General features: G+C 38.3%; 1 protein-coding gene across 7 annotated transcripts in view; it reads right to left on the minus strand.

Moving 5' to 3' along the window:
* The window catches only part of NDUFAF6 (NADH:ubiquinone oxidoreductase complex assembly factor 6), a 36,303-nt gene extending 16,058 nt beyond the window's left edge, over positions 1–20,245 (minus strand). The window contains exons 1-3 of one of the 7 annotated variants that reach the window (XM_089898889.1): positions 20,193–20,245; positions 14,717–14,816; positions 2,368–2,490 (exon numbers count right to left, since the gene is read on the minus strand). In XM_089898889.1, coding sequence (XP_089755015.1) covers positions 2,368–2,454 — 87 coding nt within the window. In that variant the 5' untranslated portion in view covers positions 2,455–2,490; positions 14,717–14,816; positions 20,193–20,245. Of the gene's footprint in view, positions 1–2,367; positions 2,491–14,712; positions 14,817–19,815; positions 20,141–20,192 lie in introns of those variants that run through there. The other 6 variants (XM_089898887.1, XM_022584761.3, XM_022584760.3 and 3 more) reach the window with 6 other exon arrangements.
* Between the last annotated feature and the right edge of the window lie 2,758 nt (positions 20,246–23,003).

Consider the following 23,003-nt stretch of genomic DNA (forward strand, 5'->3'; position numbering starts at 1 on the left):
AAGGGTGGATCTGTGGAGAATGGAGCCCACTTTGCCCTACAGGAACTTAACAGAAGCTAAAAGGGCTACATGGAGTTGGTTTCCAAGTGCTCTCAGCATTGTTACAATTACATAGCAGGACTCTCTACAGGCCTGTCTCCCCAGTCCCAGGAATCAGCCTGGGATACCTCAGTCATTAGAGTTCTGCTCTTGTTTTATTTTGCACATGTCTGAGTAGGGCAGGACTTGTTTGATCTTTGTAACCACATCATCAAGCACCATTCCTGGCACAGAAAAGTACTCAATAAATACTTAACCACTGAAAAGTCAGACTCCTATTTACTCAAGACTGACACTATAACAGCTGCAGTTCCTTGACCACAAAATATAGCTCTCTTGTCTGATTCTGAAGGAAATCGGAGATCAAGATAAAAAATAAATATTTATAAGAAGCTGAAAACCTGCTGAACAAAACTATCAAAACTTTGGAAATAGAAGCCAAATAGAACAAAAACCTTGGCTATAAATATTAGAAATTATAGATATTCAACTATTTTGTACCCTAAAGGCACCAATGAAACAGTGTGGCAAGAATGTACTCTTTGGACAACATGTCACTGTTTCCCTATTTAATCTTCTAAAGAACCTGAAACTCTTCAAAGAATCAACTGAAAGTTTGACTGGACAGTGGCGCAATAGGGTATGTTCCAACAGAACGGGGAGGGGTAGGGAATATGCAATCAGGACAACTGGTCTGAACACTACCTGCTTCTTTCAAATACTCATATTAACCTTCAATACCTGTCATATCAGAAAGCTGGCCAGGGACTTCCAGACAGTGGCACAGTGGTTAAGAACTGGCCTACCAATGCAAGGGATATGGGTTCAATCCCTGGTCCGGGAAAATCCCACATACTGCAGAGCAACTAAGCCCATGTGCCACAACTACTGAGCCTGCGCTCTAGAGCCCGCAAGCCACAACTATTGAGCCCATGCACCTAGAGCCTGTGCTCCAAAACAAGAGAAGCCACTGCAATGAAAAGCCCACGCACCGCAACGAAAAGTAGCCCCCACTCACCACAACTAGAGGAAGCCTGTGCACAACAACAGAGACCCAATGCAGCCAAAAATAAATTACTTAATAAATTAAAAAAAAAAAGAAAGCTGGTCAACGTTAATCAACAAAACTTAAGCAGCTATTAAAACTGGACAAATTGGCATATACGTAAACATTGTGTAATTTAGATATGTTTTCCAGAATTTTTTTAAGAGAAGCGAAGGCAAGATAAATTTGTGTTAAAGAAATCTCTGACCTTTCACATTATTTCCTGACAAAGGTCAGAATCTTCAGTGCACATCTTAGCATAAACCTCTAATGCAGTCAGGTTTGTATATAAAATAAATAAGAGTTTCTGGATTTTTAGAGAAACTTTTTTCTAAACTGAGTCACCTAGGATGAGATTCTTGAAGTGGGATGAATAAAGCTAAACAACTAATCTAATACTCACAAGCTTCCCATCCACTCTTTCTTCTCAGTCCCCAGTGGAGGGGCCTGGCTCTCCATCCTTACTGAGGCTCTGTCAATCTGGGGCCCACAAATGGGGCCTGCCTCTGCTGGGGCTCAGACCTGAGAAGAGGCGTACCACTGTCAGGTCTGTCAGTGGCTCCTGTGATGGAAACTATCTTTTGGCATTCATCATATTACAATAGGGACACAGATCAGTGATGAAAGGTACCTAATTCCCTTTCTCTGTTCACAGTTCAGCGTATTTCTAAACTGTGCATGGCTGTTTGTGAATGAAGAATCCATACAGCTTTAATGTAAAACTAATTACTAAATACATCTAGTTTACAAATAATACCCTAGTCCATAGGTTTCCATTCTCGGACACCTAAAATTCATCAACAAATATGCAATTCTATCAAACTAGACAAGGCAGTTTTAGATTTGTGTCTGGACAATGATGAGAGCACGTCTCCTGTCACAAGAGATCAGTGCGTGATTTTCTACTGCCCAGAGTACGGATTAAAGCACTGGAATAAGGAGCTGCTGGGCAGACAGAAAATGTACCTGCCACTGCTTCAAAATTTGTAGGGCTTACATTCTGCAATCAAATATGTGGAAAATAACTTATAACATATAGAGATCAGATTTCTCCTTCTTCCTTTTATAAAGAAATACACTGAAGATGTGTGCAAATTATTCGTGGATGATTTTAAATTCTGTCAAATCTAACGTATATCTGAACATTACATGAGCCTAAAATTATTTTCAGGATAGATTCCCCATTGACACTATCCAAATTGTATGTAACAAAAAGTATGCTCAAATAACATTCTTACAAATGAAAAGTAGGGGTCTTTTTGGGGGGTTGTTTTTTTTTTTACCTTCCATAGTTCAATGGCCACAGGCTGATGTGGTGGACTGTCACAGTATATATCATCCACAGTTTTTTTCCAAAACTGCATTCTCATCAGTCCAATTGTCTTCTCAGAGACAGAGTCCTTAACCTGTAAATAGTGTTTAAAACTTTAATAAATGCACTGTTCACAGTCTCAAAAACCAGCATTTGTAACTGCATAATCATATAATTCAGCCAAAAATTAAGTTTCTCTACATTTAATTTTTTCCTTGAAGTTATGTATCATTTAAATTATCATCATTATGAGTTTCCTAAGTAAAAGCTACAAATTATTTGGTGCTTATTCAAAAATATTTTCAAGGTCTGCATTCAAAAATAGGAGCAATTCTTCTAGAAAAAAATTGCAAGAAAAAACAAAGAGAGGGAGGGGGATCATTTCGTTTAAAAGAAATTTAAGAAAGAGATCAACCAGTGCCATGTAGACCTATTTGAATCCTAATTTAAAGAGACAGAAACAACTAGGAAAATCTGAACACCAGGCGTTTAATGATATTAAGAAATTACTGTTAAATTTTTAATATATAATAATGGTATTGTGGCTATTTTTTTAAGTGAGTTCTTTTAGAGATGCAAACTGAAATATCTGCAGATGGAAAAATTTGAGACTTACTTCAAAATAACCTGGAGGTGGGGATGAGGGGGGTGGGGAGTAAAGATGAGAAAACAAGATTGGCCATGAGTTAGTAACAGTTGGAGGTGGGTAATGAGGTATATGGGGGTTCATTATGCTTCTCTCTCTACATATGAATATACTTCATGTCGTATATGACTGAAGTTTTCCAAAACAAAGTTTTTCAATAATAAGTGGAAGAGAAGAAAAACAATTCTCACTGGGTTAGTGACAGTAAAAATATTTTTGAGTCTGAAGATAAACCTAGGAAATAGAACCAGAGGCTTTTTAGAGGAAGCAGAGAAGGAACTAATATTTATTTATCAAATGTCAACAAGTAGGGCTTCCCTGGTGGCACAGTGGTTGAGAGTCCGCCTGCCGATGCAGGGGACACAGGTTCGTGCCCAGGTCCGGGAAGATCCCACGTGCCGCGGAGCGGCTGGGCCCGTGCGCCATGGCCGCTTAGCCTGCGCATCTGGAGCCTGTACTCCGCAACGGGAGAGGCCACAACAGTGAGAGGCCCGCGTACCGCAAAAAAAAAAAAAAAAAAAAAAAAAATGTCAACAAGTACCAGGTACTGTACCAGAGGTTATCTGATCACAATCCTCACAACAAACTCACAGGGTCCTTACGAATATACCCATTTTACAAACACAGAAATTATGGCTCAAAAAGGTAGAAGTTTATCCCATGCTCTGCATACTCACAGCTCTTATAATGGAACCAGAAGGATATGTAAAAGATTGTGGGAGAGGGGAGGGGTTGACTACAAAGGGACACATAAGGGTTGATGGAATTACTCTGTATCACGACTCTAGTGGTAAATACGTGACTCGAAGCAGTTCTCAAAACCTATAGGACTGTACATCACAAAAAGTGAACTTTACTGTGGTACATTTAAATAAACTCATTTATTTATTCACTAAGTAACTTTTTAAAAGAAGATTATTAGACTCTCTCCCTCACTTACTACTGATTAAGAATGGCGCTGGGTCAAGCAAGAATCACCAATGCATGCTAAATCTAGGAGGTAAATTTTTTATTTTTAATTGAGCTATAATTGACATATAACAGTATCTTAGTTTCAAGTGTACAACATGATTTGTATATGCATGTATATATTGTGAAATGATCACCATAGGTCTAGTTACTATCTATCACCACACATAATTAGGAATTTGTGTATGTTGAGAACTTTGAAGATCTACTCTATTAGCAACTTTCAAACACATAATACAGTATTAGCTGTACATTACATTCCCATGACTTATTTACTTATAACAGGAAGTTTCTACCTTTTGACCACCCTCACCCATTTCACCCATCTCCCACCCACTGCCTCTGACAACCAGCAATCTGTTCTCTGTATCTATAAGTTTGGGGGTTTTTTTTTGTTTTGCTTTTGTTTTTGTTTTAGATTCCACGTATATGTGAGATGATATGGTATTTGCCTTTCTCTAACTTATTTCACTTAGCATAAAGCCCTCAAGGTCCATCTGTGTTGTCACAAATGGCAAGATTTCCTTCTTTTTTATGTCTAAGTAATATTCCATTGTGTAGATATACCACATCTTTATCCAGTCATCCACCAATGGACACTTAGGTGGCTTCCGTGTCTTGGCTATCGTAAATAATGTTGCAATGAACAAGGGGGTGCATGTATCTTTTCAAGTTAATATTTTCATTTCCTTTGGATAAATACCCAGAAATGAAATTACTGGATTATACGGTAGTTCTAGTTTTGGTTTTTTGAGGCACCTCCACGCTGTTCTCCACAGTGGCTGCACCTATTTATACTCCCACCAACAGTGCACAAGGGCTCCCTTTTCTCCACACCCTCTACAACACTTGTTATTTCTCGTCTCTTTGATAACAGCTATCCTAATAGGTGTGAGGGGATATGTCATTGTGGTTCTGATTTGCACTTCTCTGATATTAGTGATGCTGAGCACATTTTCATATACCTATTTGCCATATGTGAGGTGAATTTTGATGAGGACCATGGTCTTAAAATGTTTCCTTATATTTAACAAGGAGAAAAATGTTAACATCTTGACTAGTGACCAAAATTGGTATTGCCAATAAGAGGCATACAGACATGTAATGCCTCCTTGTGATTCCCTGAGAAGGACATATACCATTTAGGTAGTTAAGCATTAGACTAGATATATATAAATATAATCATGACAAAAAATAAACTCCAAATGAGAAATACTCAATTTTTGAAAAGGAACAATACTGTTTTTAAAATGTCAATGTAACGAGAGAAGACAAAGAAAGGCTGTGGAAATGTTCCAGATTAAAGGAGGCCAAAGAGACATGAAAACTAAATGCAATACATTATCCTAGATTGGATCCTGTACAGAAGGGTTAAAAAATGCCATAAAGGACATCATTGAAATCATCTGACAAAAGTGGAAACCAGAAGGTAGATTAAATAAATGTACTGTATCAATCTCAAATTTACTCAAACTGATAACTGTTATGTAAGAGAATATTCTTATGGTAATGAAATACAGTTCAAGTTTACAGGGATAAGGGCCATGGTGTAGTCAAGTTACTGTAAAATGATTCATAAGAAAACCAGTGCATGTATGTGTGTGCATATTTGTGTGTGTGTGTGTGTGTGTGTATACACAGAGAGAGAGGGAGAGAGAGAGGGAGAAGGGGAGAGGGGCACAATATGATAAAGCAAATAGGGCAAAATATTAACAAAAGGGTATATGGGTATTTGTACTATTCTTACTTTGGTGTGTGTGAAATTATTTCCAAATAAAAAGTTGGGGGTTTTTTTGTTTTTTTTTTTTTATGGTCTTGGTGCTGGGTGGGTCTCTTAGCAATGCTTAGTGTTCAGATCCCATGGCATATGGTCTATTCTCAATACAGCATCAAGAGTAATCCTTTAAAGAAGATGTGGCGTGTATGTGTATATATATATACATATATATATGTATATACACACACACACACACACACACACACACACACAATGGAATATTACTCAGCCATAAAAAAGAATGAAACAATGCCATTTGCAGCTATAAGGATGAACCTAGAGATTATCATACTAAATAGAGTAAGTCAGAAAAAAGACAACTACTACTTACCAAAGTGATATCATTTATTTGTGGAATCTAAAGTATGACACAAATGAACTTATCTATGAAACAGAAACAAACTCACAGACATAGAGAACAGACTTGTGGATGCCAAGAGGGAGGGATGGATTGGGAGTTTGGGACTAGCAGATGAAATTATTATATACAGAATGGATAAACAACAAGGTTCTACTGTATAGCACAGGGAACTATATTCAGTAGCTTGTAATAAACCATAACAGAAAAAATAAATAAATACATTTTTTAAAAAGAGTTAATCCTTTTAGGAGGGAGATCAAGAACGCAGAGTAGGAGGACACTGAGCCCACCCGCCCCCATGAACACATCAAAAATACATCTACATCACTGTAAACAACCTGGAAACTGGCAAAAAGGCTCTTCTACAACCAAGGCTGTGAAGAAAGATGCACATGGAGTCGGGGAGGAAGGGAGGAGAACCAGTTAGGTTGGGACCCAGGCCCTTAGCAGGGGACACAGAAAAGGAGGGGGATATCACACACAGGCTCAGGGAACCACCCTGGGAAGCAAGGGGTTTGAGCCACACACCAGGCACCCCAGCCCAAGGGTCTGACACCGGTAACACAATTACCCTTAGCTGGTTTGAAAACCAGTGGGACTTACTGGAGGGCTGTAAGAAACCAGGACTCTGCTTGTGAAGAGTATGCACACACTTACTTATTCCCGGGAATAGCATGGAGGCTGCAGACTGAAAACTGCCTGAGGCTCTGACCAGCTGCCTGCTCCAGCCTCTCCTGCTCCAGCACTGCTCTCCACTAGGGCGAAGGCTGTCATTGCTAAGGGGAGTGCACACACTTAAAGAAAAGGAAGCCAGCCTGGACTTGACTGCCTCTGAATAGCGTGAAGGCAGCCATTAACAGCATGCACATCAGGCTGCAGGCTGCAGGCTGAAAACTGCCTGGGGCTCTGACTGGCTTCCCAGACCATTCCAGCATGCACCCCAGCCCACACCACGTGCCTGCTCCAGCCCCTCTTGCTCTCGACTAGGGCTGAGGTGCCATTGCTAGAGGAGTGCACACACTTAGAAGGATGGGAGCCGGCTCAGACCAACCCTCAGGGCTTGTGCTCCAGCACCTTGGGCGCCAGACCCCACCCAGACAGGAAGGTGACTGCCACTGGAAGAGCAAAGGAAAAGCCCCAGCTCACACCTGGCTCTGGCTATAGCCCCTTCATCTATAGCCCTACCTCCCACCAAAGTGGTAGCTGCCAGCACACCCCAGGAGAAGACATGACCTATGCTCACTTCAGATCCAGCTCTCCCACCAAAGTGACTGGGCAAGCAGACTGCATAGGGGCAATCCCACCCAAGGACACCCCTTCAAGATTGGGACAGGTAACCAATCTTATCACCTAACTCATAGAGACAGAGAAAGTTAAACAATATGAGAAAACAAAGGAATATGTTTCAAATGGAAGAACAAGAAAAAACCCTGAAAAAAACCCTAATGAAACAGACATAAATAATTTACCACATAAAGTATTCAAAGCAATAGTAAAAAGAATGCTAACTAAATTTGGGAAAAGAATGAATGAACACACTGAGAATTTTAACAAGGAACTAGAAAATATTAAAAAGAACCAGTCAGAGATGAAAAATACAATAAATGAAATGAAAAATGCACTAGAAGGAATGAACAGCAGACTAGGTGATAGAGAAGAACACATAAGTGATCTGGAAGAAAGAATAATGGAAATCACCCAATCAGAACAGCAAAAAGAAAAACAAATTTTAAAAAATGACGATAGTGTAAGGCACCTCTGAGCCAACATCAAGTGTACTAAGATTCACATTATAAGGATTCCAGAAGAAGAGAGTGAGAAAGGGGTAGAAAATGTATTTGATGAAATTATGGCTGAAAACTTCTTGAAGCTGAAGAAGGAAACAGATTTCCAGGTACAGGAAGCACAGAGTCCCAAGCAAGATGAATACAAAGAGACCCACACCAGGACACATCATAATTAAAATGGCAAAAGTTAAAGAGAATCTTAGAGGCAGCAAGAGAAAAAAAAAAAAGAGAGAGAGAAAAGCAGAAAAACATACAAGGGAATCCCCCTAAGGCTATCAGCTGATGTTTCTGCAGACGCTTTGCAGGCCATAAGGGAGTGAGTGGCATGATATACTTAAACAGCTGAAAGGAAAAAACCTACAACCTAGGATACTCTACCCAGGAAGGTTATCTTTCAGAACTGAAAGAGAGATAAAGAACTTCTTGGATAAGGAAAAAACTAAAAGATTATCAGTACTAAGCCAACCTTACAAGAAGTATTAAATGGTCTTCTTTAAGTGGAAAAGAAAAGGCTACAAGAAGTAAGAATTTATAGGCGAAAAAAAATCCCACTAATAAAGACAAATCATATAGTAAAGGCTGTGGATCAACCACTTAAATATTAAAGCCAGTATGCAGATTATAAAACAAAAAGAAACTGTAAAAGCAACCATAACTATAATAAACAGTAAAGGGACAGACATGAAGATGTAAAATATGACATAAAAAACACAAAATATGAGGCAGGGGAGTAAAAAACGTAGATCTTTTAGAATGCGTTTTAACTTAAAAGACTATCAGTTTAAGTCACGTAGATATAATTATTGGTCAACATATATGAACCCCATGGTAACCACAAATCAAAAACCTATAACAGGGCTTCCCTGGTGGCTCAGTGGTTGAGAGTCCGCCTGCCGATGCAGGGGGCACAGGTTCATGCCCCAGTCCGGGAAGATCCCACGTGCCGCAGAGCGGCTGGGCCCGTGAGCCATGGCCACTGAGCCTGCGCGTCCGGAGCCTGTGCTCCACAACGGGAGAGGCCACAACAGTGAGAGGCCCACGTACCACACACACACAAAAAAAACCCCTACAATAGATACACGAAAACCAGTAAGAAACGAACCCAAGCATACTACAAAAGAAAATCATATAACCACAATGGAAGAAACAAAATGAAGAAGAAATTAACAGAGAGGAACTACAAAAACAATTGGAAAACAAGTAATAAAATGGCCATAAGTACATACCTATCACTAATTACTTTAAATGTCAGTGGACTACAATTACTTTAAATGTCAAAAGACACAGGGTGGCTGTTTGGATTAAAAAAACAAGACCCTTCAACATGCTGCCTACAACAGACTCACTTCAGGGATAAAGACACACACAGAGTGAAAGTGAGGGAATGGAAAAAGATATTTCATGCAAACAGAAACGACAAGAAATCAGGAGTAGCAATACGCATATCAGACAAAATAGACTTTAAAACAAAGGCTATAACAAAAGAAAAAGAAGAGCATTGTATAATGATAAAGGAACCAATACAGCAAGAGGATATAACATTCATTATCATATATGCACGTAATATAGGAACATCTAAATACATAAAGCAAATTATCAACAGACATAAAGTGAGAAACTGACAAAAACACAGTAATAGTAGAAGACTTTAACACCCCATTTACATCAAAGGACAGACAATCCAGAAAGAAAATCAATGAGTAAACAATGGTCTTAAATGACACATTAGACCAGTTAGAATTAATAGATATCTATAAGACATTCCATACAAAAACAGAATACAAATTCTTTTCAAGTGCACATGGAACATTCTCTAGGACAGATCACATGCTCGGCCACAAAACAAGTCTGAAAAAATTAAGAGGATAGAAATTATATCAAGCATCTTTTCTGACCACAATAGTATGAAACTAGAGATCTATCACAGGAAGAAAAATGGGAAAAACACTAACACATGGAGACTAAAAAACCAATGGGTCAATGAAGAAATCAAAGAGGAAATCAGAAAATACCTCAGGACAAATGAAAATAAAAGCACAACTTTCCAAAATCTATAGGACACACAGCAAAGAAGTTCTAAGAGGAAAGTTTATAGTGATACAGGCCCATCTCAAGAAACAAGAAAAATCTCAAATAAACAACCTAACCTACCACCTAAAGGAATTAGAAAAAGAAGAACAAACAAAGCCCAAAGTCAGCAGAAGGAAAGAAATAATAAAGATCAGAGCAGAAACAAATAAAATAGAGACCAGGAAAAAAAAAGAAAAAAGTTCAATGAAACCAAGAGCTGGCTTTTTGAAAAGATAAACAAAATTGAAAAGCCCTTAGTCAAGCTCATTAAGAAAAAGAGAGAGAACCCAAATAAACAAAGTAAGAAATAAAAGGGAAGAAATTACAACTGATATCACAGACACAAAAAAAATCAGAAGGGAAAACTATGAACAGTTATATGCCAATAAATTGGACAATCTAGAAGAAATGGATAAATTCCTAGAAACTACAATCTTCTGAAACAAGACCAAAAGAAATAGATAATCTGAACAGACAGATCACTAGTAATGAAATTGAATCAGTAACCAAAAAACTCCCAGCAAACCAAAGTCCAGGACTGGAGAGCTTCACAGGGGAATTAAGCCAAATACACAAAGAGGAACTAATACCTATCCTTCTCAAGCTACTCCAAAGTACTGAAGAGGAGGGAAGATTCCCAATTATGAGGCCGCCAGTACCCTGATACCAAAACTAGACAAAGACACTACAGAAAAAGAAAATTATAGGCCAATATATCTAATGAATGTAGATGTAAAAATCTTCAACAAAATATTAGCAAACCAAATTCAACAATATGTAAAAAGGATCATACACCATGGCCAAGTGGGATTTACTAAAATGATGAAAGGATGGTTCAATATCCACAAATCAATTAATGTGATACACAATATTAATAAAACAAAGGATAAAAATCACATGATTATCTCAATAGACTCAGAAAAAAACATCTGACAAAATTCAACATTCATGCATTCATGATAAAAACACTCATCAAAGTTGGTATAGAGGAAACATCTCAACATAATAAAGGCCAATTATGACAACCCCATAGCTAACATCATACTCAATGGTGAGAAGTTTCTTCTCTAAAATCAGGAACAAGACAAGGATACCCACTCTCACCACTTCTATTTAATATGTTATTGAAAGTCCTAGTCACAGCAATTAGACAAGAAAAAGAAATAAAAGGCATCCAAATTGGAAGGTAAGAAGTAAAACTGTCACTATTTGCAGATGACATGATACTAAAGAAAGAAACCCTAAAGTCTCCACCAAAAAGCTATTAGAACTAAGAAATGAAGTCAGTAAAGTTACAGGATCTAAAATTAATCTACAGAAATTTTTTTGTCTTTCTAATACACCAATAATGAACTATAGGAAAGAAAAAGCAAAAAAAAAATCCCATTTAAAATCACATCAGAAAGAATAAAATCATAGGAATAAATTTAACCAAGGAGGTGAGAGACCTATACTCTGAAAACTAAAAATTACTGATGAAGAAAACTGAAGATAATACAAAGAAATGGAAAGATATCCCATGTCCATGGATTGGAAGAATTAATATTGTTAAAATGTCAACACTACCCAAAGCAAAGTACAGATTCAATGTAATCCCTATAAAAATACCCATGACATTTTTCACAGAACTAGAACATAAAATCCTAAAATTTATATGGAACCACAAAGACCCTGAACAGCTGAAGCAATCTTGATAAAAAAGCATAAAGCTGGAGATACCACACTCCTTGATTTCAGACTATACTACAAAGGTACAGTGATCAAAACAGTATGGTACTGGCATTAAAACAGATACATAGATCAACGGAACAGAATAGAGAGCCCAGAAATAAACCCATGTATTTATGGTCAATTAATCTTTGACAAAAGAGGCAAAAATATACAATGGGGAAAGACAGTCTCTTCAATAAGTGGTGCTGAGAAAACTGGACAGCTACATGCAAAAGAATGAAATTAGAACATTTTCTCATACTATATATGAAAATAAACTCAAAATGGATTAAAGACCTAAATGTAAGACTGGACACCATAAAACTCCTAGAAAATAGGCAGATCACCCTCTGACCTATGTCATAGCAATATTTTTTTGGATCTTTCTCTTCAGGCAAAGAAAACAAAGGCAAAAATAAACAAATGGGGCCTAATTAAACTTAAAAGCTTTTGCACAGCAAAAGAAACCATTAACAAAGTGGAAAGACCACCTACTGAATGGGAGAAAACATTTGCAAAAATTTGCAAATGGTATGTCTGTTGAGGGGTTAATATCCAAAATATATAAACAGTTCATACAACTCGGTATCAAAAAAACAAACAATTCAATTAAAAAATGGGCAGATGACCTGAATAGACACTTTTCCAAAGAAGATATACAGATGGCCAAGAGGTATATGCAAAAATGCTGAACATCACTAAGCATCAGGGAAATGCACATCAAAACCACAATGAGATACCACCTCACATCTGTCAGAATAGTTGTCATGGAAAAGACCACAAATTAAGAAATGTTGGCATGGATGTAGAGAAAAGGGAGCTCTAGTACACTGTTGGTGGGAATGTAAATTGGTGTACCCACTGTGAAAGCAGTATGGAGGTTCCTCAAAAAACTAAAAACTGAACTACCATGTGATTCAGCAACTCCAATCCTGGAATTAATCCAAATTAATCAAAAATAATGTACATTATCACTTGCATGTAGAATCTAAAAAATAACACAAATGAATAAACATAAAACAACAAAAAAAGAGAAGCAGACTCACAGATATAGAGAACAAAGTAGTGGCTACCAGTGGGAAGAGGGATGAGGGGAGAGACAAGATAGGGATAAGGGATTAAGAAGTACAAACTACTATGTATAAAATAAGTAAGATACAAGGATATACTGTACAGCACAGGGAATACAACCAATACTTTGTAATAATTTTAAATGGAGTATAATCTATCAAAAATATTGAACCATGGTTGTACACATGAAACTAATATTATAAATCAACTATACTTTAATAAAAAAAATTTTTTTAAAGGGTAATCCTTTAGAAACATGACAAAGATGTGATGTCTTTCTCTGCTCAGAACCTTCCAATGGTTTTCCATCTCACTCAGAGTAAATGCCAAAGTGACTGAAGTGGTCTCCAAGACCTTACTTTTCTGTCCCAGATACCTCTAACCTAATCTCCTCCCACACTCTCCCTCCTTTCCTTGTTGTGCCACACTGGCCTTCTTGTCTTTGAATATGTCAGGCACACTTACATCTCAGGGCCTTTGCACTTGCTGCTCCTTCTGTCTAGAAGACTCTTCAGCCACATATCTCACTCCCTTGCCTCCTTCAAATCTTTGCTAAAATGCCACCGTCTCAGTGAGGTTTTTCCTGATCACCCTACTTAAAACAGGAACCCCTGCTATACCTAGCCTTCCCTATCCTCCTTAATTTTTCTGTACAGTATTTACTTGTTCCTTGAATACAGGGACTTTGTATGTTTTATTCAATGCTATAACCCAGTACCTAAAGTAGTGCCTAGCATATTTTGGACAATACTTGTTGAATGAATGAATGAACAAGACTGTGTGTACAAAAAAGCAGTAAGACAGACAGCCATCAGGAGACGGAAGTGGCATCTTGTGCAGGGCAGTGGGACCAAGGGGCAGCCAGGTGGACACTGCCTGGAGTGGCACACAGGTGCAAGGCTACCTGCAGCTGAATTTATTTAAATTAAAAAAAAAAAAGCAAGACATTCCTATAAGGTGACAGAGAATCAGGGAAAATATGGAAGATTTATTTATTAAAAATGGAATTTTAATTATTTTACAGTTATAATGGAAGATCACATTGGGTACTATTTATCGTTAAATTGTGGCTGACTTAAGATGCTGAAGTATAGTTTATACCTGAAAAAGGATGAAGTAAAAAAATATAGACCCATGACTTCTAGAAACACACCGAGGACAAACAGCCAGACTCTATTACTCTCTGCAGATTTATAGTGTTTAACCACAATTATGCCTCAGTACTATACTCACATCCTTTCATGTGCTCCTACTTCACGTCCTATCATATTCACCAGAGAGGCTGTGTCAAAACTTGTCATACTCTTGAAGACTCCAAACCCTCCCGTGCTCCCTCACTCTCAATAACCAACCTCTCCATTTCATTTACTGAGAAGATCAATGCAATTCTATCTCAACTCCCTCATTTACATTCTCCATTTCAATTTATCTTATATCAGCACACATTCTTTCCAGTCTAAGAAAAAGAAGAGTCGCTCCTTTGTCTGTAATTCTTTAGAAAAGTTAGTATGATATAAGGTCTGGGTTTGCTATAATTGCTTCAATTTCCATTTCACGTTAAAGCTAAAAACTCAATTTAAAAAGTGCTTTGAAGAACTGCTATATACAAGTAAATTATGCAAATGTGTAAAGAATAAGCAGTAATACTCTGATTAACCTATTCAATTAACAGACAAATGTGCAATATTAACTGCATAGTTTTATAATATCCTTAAAAAAAGAAATTCCAGGATGGTCTTTCCAAAAACATTAAGTTCATTAGCTAGTTTTATTTTTGGAATTGAACTGTTAAGCAGGAGAAAGAAATCACCAGCAGAAACCTTAAACACATCTAACATATAAATTACTACTATATTTCTTTATTGTTCAGCATTAAACATATTACATCACTATTTTTACAAATAATTTTTAAGGTATTTTAATACCAGCCTGAGCCAGTTCCACATTGAAAGCTCTCAGTGCAAAAGCAGAGCTTCTGGATTCTGCAGGGAGTAGCAGGGAGCATAAATAGCCTTCATAATCTCGTTTCCTATAATAAATAAGCAAAAAAAGATAATTACTTTTCACTTTCCAAACTGCACACAAAAAAATACTGACCAAAATGAACCGAAAACAAGGCTTCAACTCAAAATAGCCCCCAAGTTTCCTATATTTTATATGTTTCTCTACAATTATAAAAAATTTATCTGCTTCCAATCCCAGACCAGTTAAAATGAATAATCAATCTCTATTAATTTATTTTGACTTATATAATATATATATATAATTTTAACTGTTTCAGAATCACTTTGGTTTTAGTAAGAATTCAAATGAGTTACAGATGTAGAAGTCAAGACAACAGTGCCAGCAAGTATTGGTATGAACTCACGGTTTTGAATGCATAGATAAATATATACATAAGACAAAGACAGAGAACAATATGGGGTGTGTGTGGGAGGGTGCGCCTGTGTGTATGCACACACACTCACACTTACTTCTATTTCCCTACAGCATCTGCTGACAAAGCCTAGAAACAATGATATCCGCCCCCATACCCGCAGTATCAGTGAACACACCTTGATTTCTCCACTGAAAAGAAACTAAGGCTCCTTGAAGGAATGACTGTCTCCAGGGCTGGTGGAAGGAAAATACCAAATAAGCCTGAAACATCTTCTTGAGCAGAAAGTAAACAAATGTTCAAAGAATGGAGTGACTTGTTAAAAGGACAAAGAAATTGGCTTGATGAAGTTCTACTGGCCAAGTCTGGGACAATTTGAGCATCAAAAAAATAATGACAGTAAAAGATTGTAACAGGACCCCATGAGCTCATACCAACATAAATGAATGAATAAATGCAAAGAGAAGGAAAAATTTGACAACCAGTACAATGCCAACTGATAAACCTAGAAGACATGGTTGAATTTTTAAAATCACCACTTGATAACTATCAAAGTAAAAACTGATTCAAGCAAATATCACTAAATGTCTGAAAATGTTAAACAGGTGAAAGTTTGATAGAAAAAGAATATTTACATAGTATTAAAGTATCTTCTCACAAAATAAATATTATTTGCTAACATTCTTATTAATTTACAAGGGAGAAACCTGAAAGACACTTGAGAACCAAGTAACAAAAAGTTCACTCCACAGTAATAGGATAAATCAACACCATGTGCTTTCTGACATGATACTGAGAAAAGAACAGCATAACTTCTGTAATATTCCTGCAAAAGTTGTGTAAATCATGAGTAAACATTAAATAAACCCAAACTGAAAGTCTACAAAGTAGCCTGTCCTGTTCTCTTAATTAAAAAAAAAAAAAGTCAAGTTCATGAAAGATAAGGACTGAGAAACTGTTCCAGATTGGAGAAGACTAAAGACACGTGACAACTAAATGTAGCACGTGATCCTGGATACACAGAAGACATAACAGACTAATTAGCAAAATGTCAATGGAGTCTGTGGATTAGATGGTAATACTGGATCAATTTTAACCAAAATAATAAGGGGGGTAATGGGGCATCTACATCTTACTCTCAAGTGGTTCAAAACGTTAACAGTGAGGGAATTTGGGTGAAGAGTACATTGGAGCTCTGTGTACTATTTCTGTAACTTTTATGTGAATTTGAAATTACTTTAAAATGAAAAGTTAAAAATATATAATCCTTAACTATATTCATTCTAGGATGACTTAAGTATAAAGTGCTTACCAGGGTTTCCCTGGTGGCACAGTGGTTAAGAATCTGCCTGCCAATGCAGGGGACACGGGTTCGAGCCCTGGTCCAGGAAGATCCCACATGCCGCGGAGCAACTAAGCCCGTGCGCCACCACTACTGAGCCTGCGCTCTAGAGCCCATGAGCCACAGCTACTGAAGTCCATGTGCCACAACTACTGAAGCCCGCGTGCCTAGAGCCGGTGCTCCGCAACAAGAGAGGCCACTGCAATGAGATGCCCACGCACCACAACGAAGAGTAGCACCCACTGACCACAACTAGAGAAAAGCCTGCACACAGCAACGAAGACCCAGCGCAGCCATACATACATACATACATACATACATACATACATAAATAAAGTGCTTACCAGACTGCCTATTGACAAGGCTACTTTCACTGTAATACACTGGAACCTTAATATAACAGTATTTCCTATAAAACAGTACTCAGTATAAAATGGGTCCAACCTCATTCCACGGAGTTTAGGTTTGAAATTCAGACTACTCCCACTTTTCAATTGGTTCACACTTTGTCCTGCAGCTAACAGAGAACTTAAACCTTCACAATTCCCCCAACTTCCACATAAACAAAAGGGAGAGATCATGAATAGATAGCAGTAACCTTGTTATCACAAGACAGCTCTACTAAAAAATCTCACCATATGCGGTTTCAGCTACAATATGGAGAGTTCAGACAAAACTTTATAGCTTATACTTGTAAATATATATAGATGTAAACATTTCTAAATTTTATTTTATTATAAACAGTCTCTAAACTTCAAAGGTGTTTAAAACACGTGAAAGTTAATATGAGACAGTAAGAAAACACTGAATAGGAATCAAACTGCAATCTTAATTTCCATCATTCAACTAGTTATTGACAGAAATGATACCAGTCATGTCTATTTCCTAACTTGAAAAATGAGGATTGATATTCTACCTGTTTCGTATCTCCTTAAAAATAACCAACATGTGAAGTACTTCAAGTTTCTTACATGAAAATGGAAAATGAAATGAAGACATAACAGAACTGTAACAGTCTCTGGGAAATAAGATATTCTACACAGCTAATGGTTTGCCCTGTTAACAATTTTTAAAATACTTTGGAAATTTTTCTAAACAATATTACCCTCTTCTTTAAATAGGATACACTATTTAACCATTTCTTCATCAATCAGGATCATTGTTATCAACGTTGATTACTGGTATACAAGGATAACCTATAAATAGCTAACCAAGGTCCAGTTACCTAAGAACTGTTCCAGACAATGAGAAATGCTATGCTATGATGGCTTTATACAGCAGCAGCGTCAATAACCTTTCATTCATTCATTCATTCAAACATTTATTCAGTGCCTAGCACGTGCCAGGCACTGCGCTAGACACTGAAGATAGGTATAGACTTCAATCTAGCAGGGAGAGACAGACATATGAGAAGTAAGCATATCTAGTGCTAGGACTGCTATGCTAATTCCACGGACCTGTGCCACTGAAGCACAAAAGAAGAAGTGGTTCCTCAGTGAGGCTGGAGAACTGCACTTCCAGATATCACCACTGCCACCTCCTCATCTTATTATAACACTAATCCCAAGGCCTGAGGTGGTGTTCCTCAAACCAAACCCCGAGAAGCCTATGTAAATTAGGCTTGAGATTTTCCCAGGAACCTTGATTCCTAGAAGATCCTCGGCTGGCTAATCTGAAGTTATAGTCTAGTATCTTGTCTGATATTTGGAGGCCTTGCATAAGATACATGTCCAAAACAACCCTGCACACACAATTTCGGAGGCCAAATCTTGCAAAGATTAATGGACAATTAGAAGCTAAAAGTTCTAATCTTCCTTTCAAGTTCATTTTGTTTTTATTTTAAACTATTTATTGAGCATTTGTTATGTACCAGCATTTTTATATACATCATGTAACTTAATCCTCACAACCATGTTATAAAGTAGAAGTAGAAATCTACATATGAGGAAATAGCTGACTCTTAAAGTAATTAACTTTCCCAAGTGACAGAGCTAGGATTAATAAACTCAGATAAGGTCTGCCTGCTGCCTGCTTTTCGATAAATCGCTAGAGTCAACAGCCTCCATTCCACTTAAATACCAATATGGACAGATTAAGTATCTGGCCATTTATAAATATATATTTGAGAAAAGCTGTTATGTGATATCCACAGACAATTTCTAAAAGAATATATAAGAAATTAGTAAGAGTGATTCAACCCTGGATAGGAAAGTTAGGATACTACTGGTGTCAAAGAAAAATTGCACTGAACGAGTGGATATGGATGGTATACATTTTGGTAACTTAAATGTCTTATCATCAAAAAATGATAACTTAAAAATTATATAGATGAATATAATCTTTTTGGCTATTACAATTCTTAATGACCTGATTTCCACTAATGCTACCTTGTTTCTCCTACAAGCAATCAACAAGTAAATAAGGTGGGGTAGGAACACTATTTTAAAAAGTGATTAAAAACAAAACAAAATACTGAAATGCATGGGAATGTTGTCGTTATGCTACATTTTGCTACAATGGAATTCAAAAAAATTGGATATACTAGCCCAATCAAATTCAAGATAGTTTAACTATTCTAGCACTTCTCAGAAGTCCTTGAGACCAGGTACTTTGAGACTTTTTGCCACTGTTACGAATTAAGGGCAGCAAAAGGGCAGCGGGGGCGGGACCGGGGGTGGTGGTGGTAAGCCATTCACTCCTGAAGTCAGGCCTGGATTCCAAGGCAGGCCCCTGCCCACATGTACCAGGTAACCTGATTCATCCAATTTATCCCGTAAATGATTAACAGCGACTGCTATGTGCTATACCTTTCGCGTGTTACCAGAATAACTGACTTTATGAGGCTTAGATTCCACTGAACTCAGGTAAATTCCATAATTTCTCTAAACCTTCATTTCCATGTCTGCTAGATGAGATAATAAAGTTTATATCGTACTCACTGTACCCCTGCTTTGTGCCAGGCATTGTTCTAAATGCTCTAATCCACATAACTGTAAATGGTAGGTGTTCCCTCACACTTTGTAACGAAAATTAGATAATTTACTTGTAAACTACTTTGCATAGTGCCTGACACATAGGAAGAACTCAAAGTTAACTACTGCTTAATCGAAATTAGTTACTAGCCATCTTTCGAATTTTAAAAAGCTATTCATGCAAAGCGTTTAATTAGGTAGAGTTAAGGCTCGGGCAAGGTGACAGACGAAGGCATTTTGCCACAAATTCGTGACCAGTGTGAAAGCTCCTGTTGCCTCACTCCCCCATCCACCCGAGCTCACACGCTGAGGGACACAGGGAAGGTGCAGGTCCTACCCGAGGCCCGCCGCGCCCACCAGGGTCCCTTTCGGCCTGCTCCCCGACCTCCCGGCCGGGGGCACTCCGGCTCGCTCACCGCAGCAGCTCCAAGCAGTAGCGGTCAGTGCCCGAGGCGCCAGGTCCGCTGACCGCGGCCACGCTCCGCCCGGACCCCGCGGGCTCCGGGAGCCGCCATGCGTGCGCCCACAGGCCCCTGGGCTGCCGGCAGCGGCACAGGCCGGGGACGCCGGGCCGTAGCGGGCCCCACACCGACACCAGCGTGGAGGCCGCCATGACAGGGACGCCGCCGTGCCCTTCGACCTCGCGCTGTTAGCGCCCGGACACGCCTCTCCTCGCCACGCCACGCCACGCCCCCGGCAGCTCTGTCTGCGCACCTCTTAGCCGCGGGGAGGAGACAGCTGGGCGCCCGTCGGAGATGAGACAGGTGTCGCTGTGGTCCCCTGCGTCTGCGCCGCCGCCGCCGCGCTCCTCGGCCTTATAGGTTCCAGGAAAGCCCCGCCTAAATTCGACGGATCTCGCCCGGGCTCTCCCCCTTCCTTCCAGGTTCTTCTGAAGATGTATTGATATTCATCGAGGCAGTAGGAAAGAGAATAATTTGACAGTTTACTACCTTGATTTATAACTTTTAAACCCTTATTCACATGGTATATGAGCCTCTTTTGGCACTCTTACCATCAGGCCCCTCAAATATTATCGTTGGGTCTAGTTGCCACGACCTGACTTGGTCCAAGCCAGCAGCTGCCTACATCTGTTTCCCAGTAACACCTCCTGCCTCCAGATTTGACCAGATTTTTCGCGCTGCAGCCACACTTGTTCTTTCTAAAGGGTGCCTCTGATCATGACCCCTCCCTGCTTGACCAGTTTTACGGCGTGTTGGATAAAGCTCCTCCACGATAGTAGCCTCTTTTTACCTTTCAGCCTCAACCCTAGCTCTCTGCATTTGTGACTCCATTTTAATGTTTCTCCTTAAACCCATGGGAGAGTACTCTGTTGTCTGGACCTAAGAACTCCAGTCAATTCACCCTGCTTTGGTTTTACTCCCTGACACTGGCTCTCTTCAGCCTATGCAGGACCTTAGTCCTCCTGCATAATATTCTCTTTTCTCTCTGGGCTTCTGTCCTTTAGTTCTGACAGACACACACTAGTGTTTCTGATACCAAAGTCTAATAAACCTGCTCAATTTAAAAAAATCACATCTACATCTCTAGTTCTGGTCTCCTGCCTAGCTGGACTTTTCCATCTCCACATCTTGCCATTACTTCAAAGTATATGTCTAAAAACCAAGTTAAACTGACTCCTCTTCTTAGTCTTTTTATCTGGACAGCGTCCCCCTTCTCACAACCAGGGGAAACACTTTGGAGTCACCATTACCTCTTCCTGCTTCTATATCTAATGTTATCTAACTTGTCAGGTCCTGTCAATTCTTTTATCTTCATATACTCACATCCATGGCAGCATAACTTGTGCAAAACCACCTGGATTCAGATCCTGGTTCTACCTCCTACTATCACTGTGACCTTGGGTGACAGACTTACCTTTTCTTGTGCTTTAGATCCCTCCCCTGTGAAATGGTAATAGTAATAGAACCTGCCTCATAAAGTTCTTGTGAGAATTAAATGAGTTAATATCTTCAAGGCATCTAGGGCAATGCCTGGCCCATAAATAGCACTCAAGTCATCTGTGTAGGGAAACCGTGAAGAAAGGCTGTTTAAAGGGACCAAAAGGATTGTTGGGTGTCTTAAGGGAAAGTTAGACATTCTCCAGTTTATCTGATTTTATGGGGTTTTTGTGCCTTTCATTGTCTTTGAACTATTTTACAATTCTGTAAGTTGCAGAATATTGACAATAATGCAAATAATTCTTGTCCATAACTTATGCAAATTATATCCATAGGAGATTCAGTTGGTTATTGTTCTATGGATATTATCTGTTTTTGCCAGTTTCATATCTATTAAGCAGATTTACTTAAGCATTCCTGACTGCCTATAGATGTCTAGTAGTTTGAATACATTTTTTTAAAATACTTCTTTGAATTGGTTGCAAAATCTTACTGGTTCCCCCACTAATTAATGAGTTAAATGAAATTTTTAACATGTGTGGACTTTATATCTGTATGAGATCATGACTATACAGTCTTGTTAAAAATTATTTCTTAACAGTTATCATTGGCTATTATTAACTTCTCTTGTTTTATTTCCCGTACCCAATTTCACATCTTTCTGATGGACCTCTTTCATTTGTTTTCTTGTCTCCAGGCCAGTCAATCTATATCAAAAAATATAGCCGTTTCTAATAATTCACATAATCATAAATGCATACTAAAGATGTTATGAGCCTTTAGATATTTAAACTTGAAGGCAGAATTTCAATTAATGTCAATAGAGGAAAAATTAAGAACCTTTAAAATTATTCTGTGGATAACACACTGTCACCAATTAACACTTATTAAGCATCTATTATTTGCCAATCTTGAAGTTAATTTTTTTTAGAATTATGAATACATGAAAATATGTCCTTAGTGTAATTTCTTGGTATTAAAATCAGTGTATTTGAAATATGCGTACACTTTTCTTCAATCAAGGTTATAATCAAGGCAGAAGCTCAGTGCTTAACAAAAAATTAACATTAAGAAATTAATGCCCACAGAAGCACAATTTGTTAACTTGGCTTTTAGCTGTGGCAGTTGCTTACTCTGTCATCTTTGAGTTTATGACTCTCTTCATGGTGACTATAACTGATTCATCTGTGTAATTGTGAATGAAATATAATAAAATTTATTTCCAAGCTTTAGCCCAATAAAGATTGTCCTATGGTTGTTACTACGTTGTAAAGAGCTATGCATTATTGTTCCAGAATATTGCTCCACCTCTTACTTTTTCCATGGCCTCTGTTAAGAAGTGAGTTTCATTCTTTATGTTAAGAGTCAAGCTGGCCTGTTGGCTTTTATATGACACCTTGAGTATCTAAAGGGTCTGAGAGGTCTGCACCAGACCACAGCTGGTTAAATCTCCCCAGACAAGAATACTCCACACACCTCCTCCAACTTCTCCATGGCCCTCAGGGATCAGCTAACTTCTCCTCGGTCCATTTTGTTTTGTTATATGTTTTTTATTATATATCTGTTTTCTTTTTCTTAAATCTCATTAAAGGAAATTTGGAAAATATAGGCAAAAGTAGGAAAACAT

Source organism: Delphinapterus leucas, chromosome 17, assembly GCF_059928025.1.
Source record: "Delphinapterus leucas isolate spDelLeu-1000000601 "Yukka" chromosome 17, BTC_Dleu_Yukka2, whole genome shotgun sequence".
NCBI classification, from domain to species: Eukaryota; Metazoa; Chordata; class Mammalia; order Artiodactyla; family Monodontidae; genus Delphinapterus; species Delphinapterus leucas.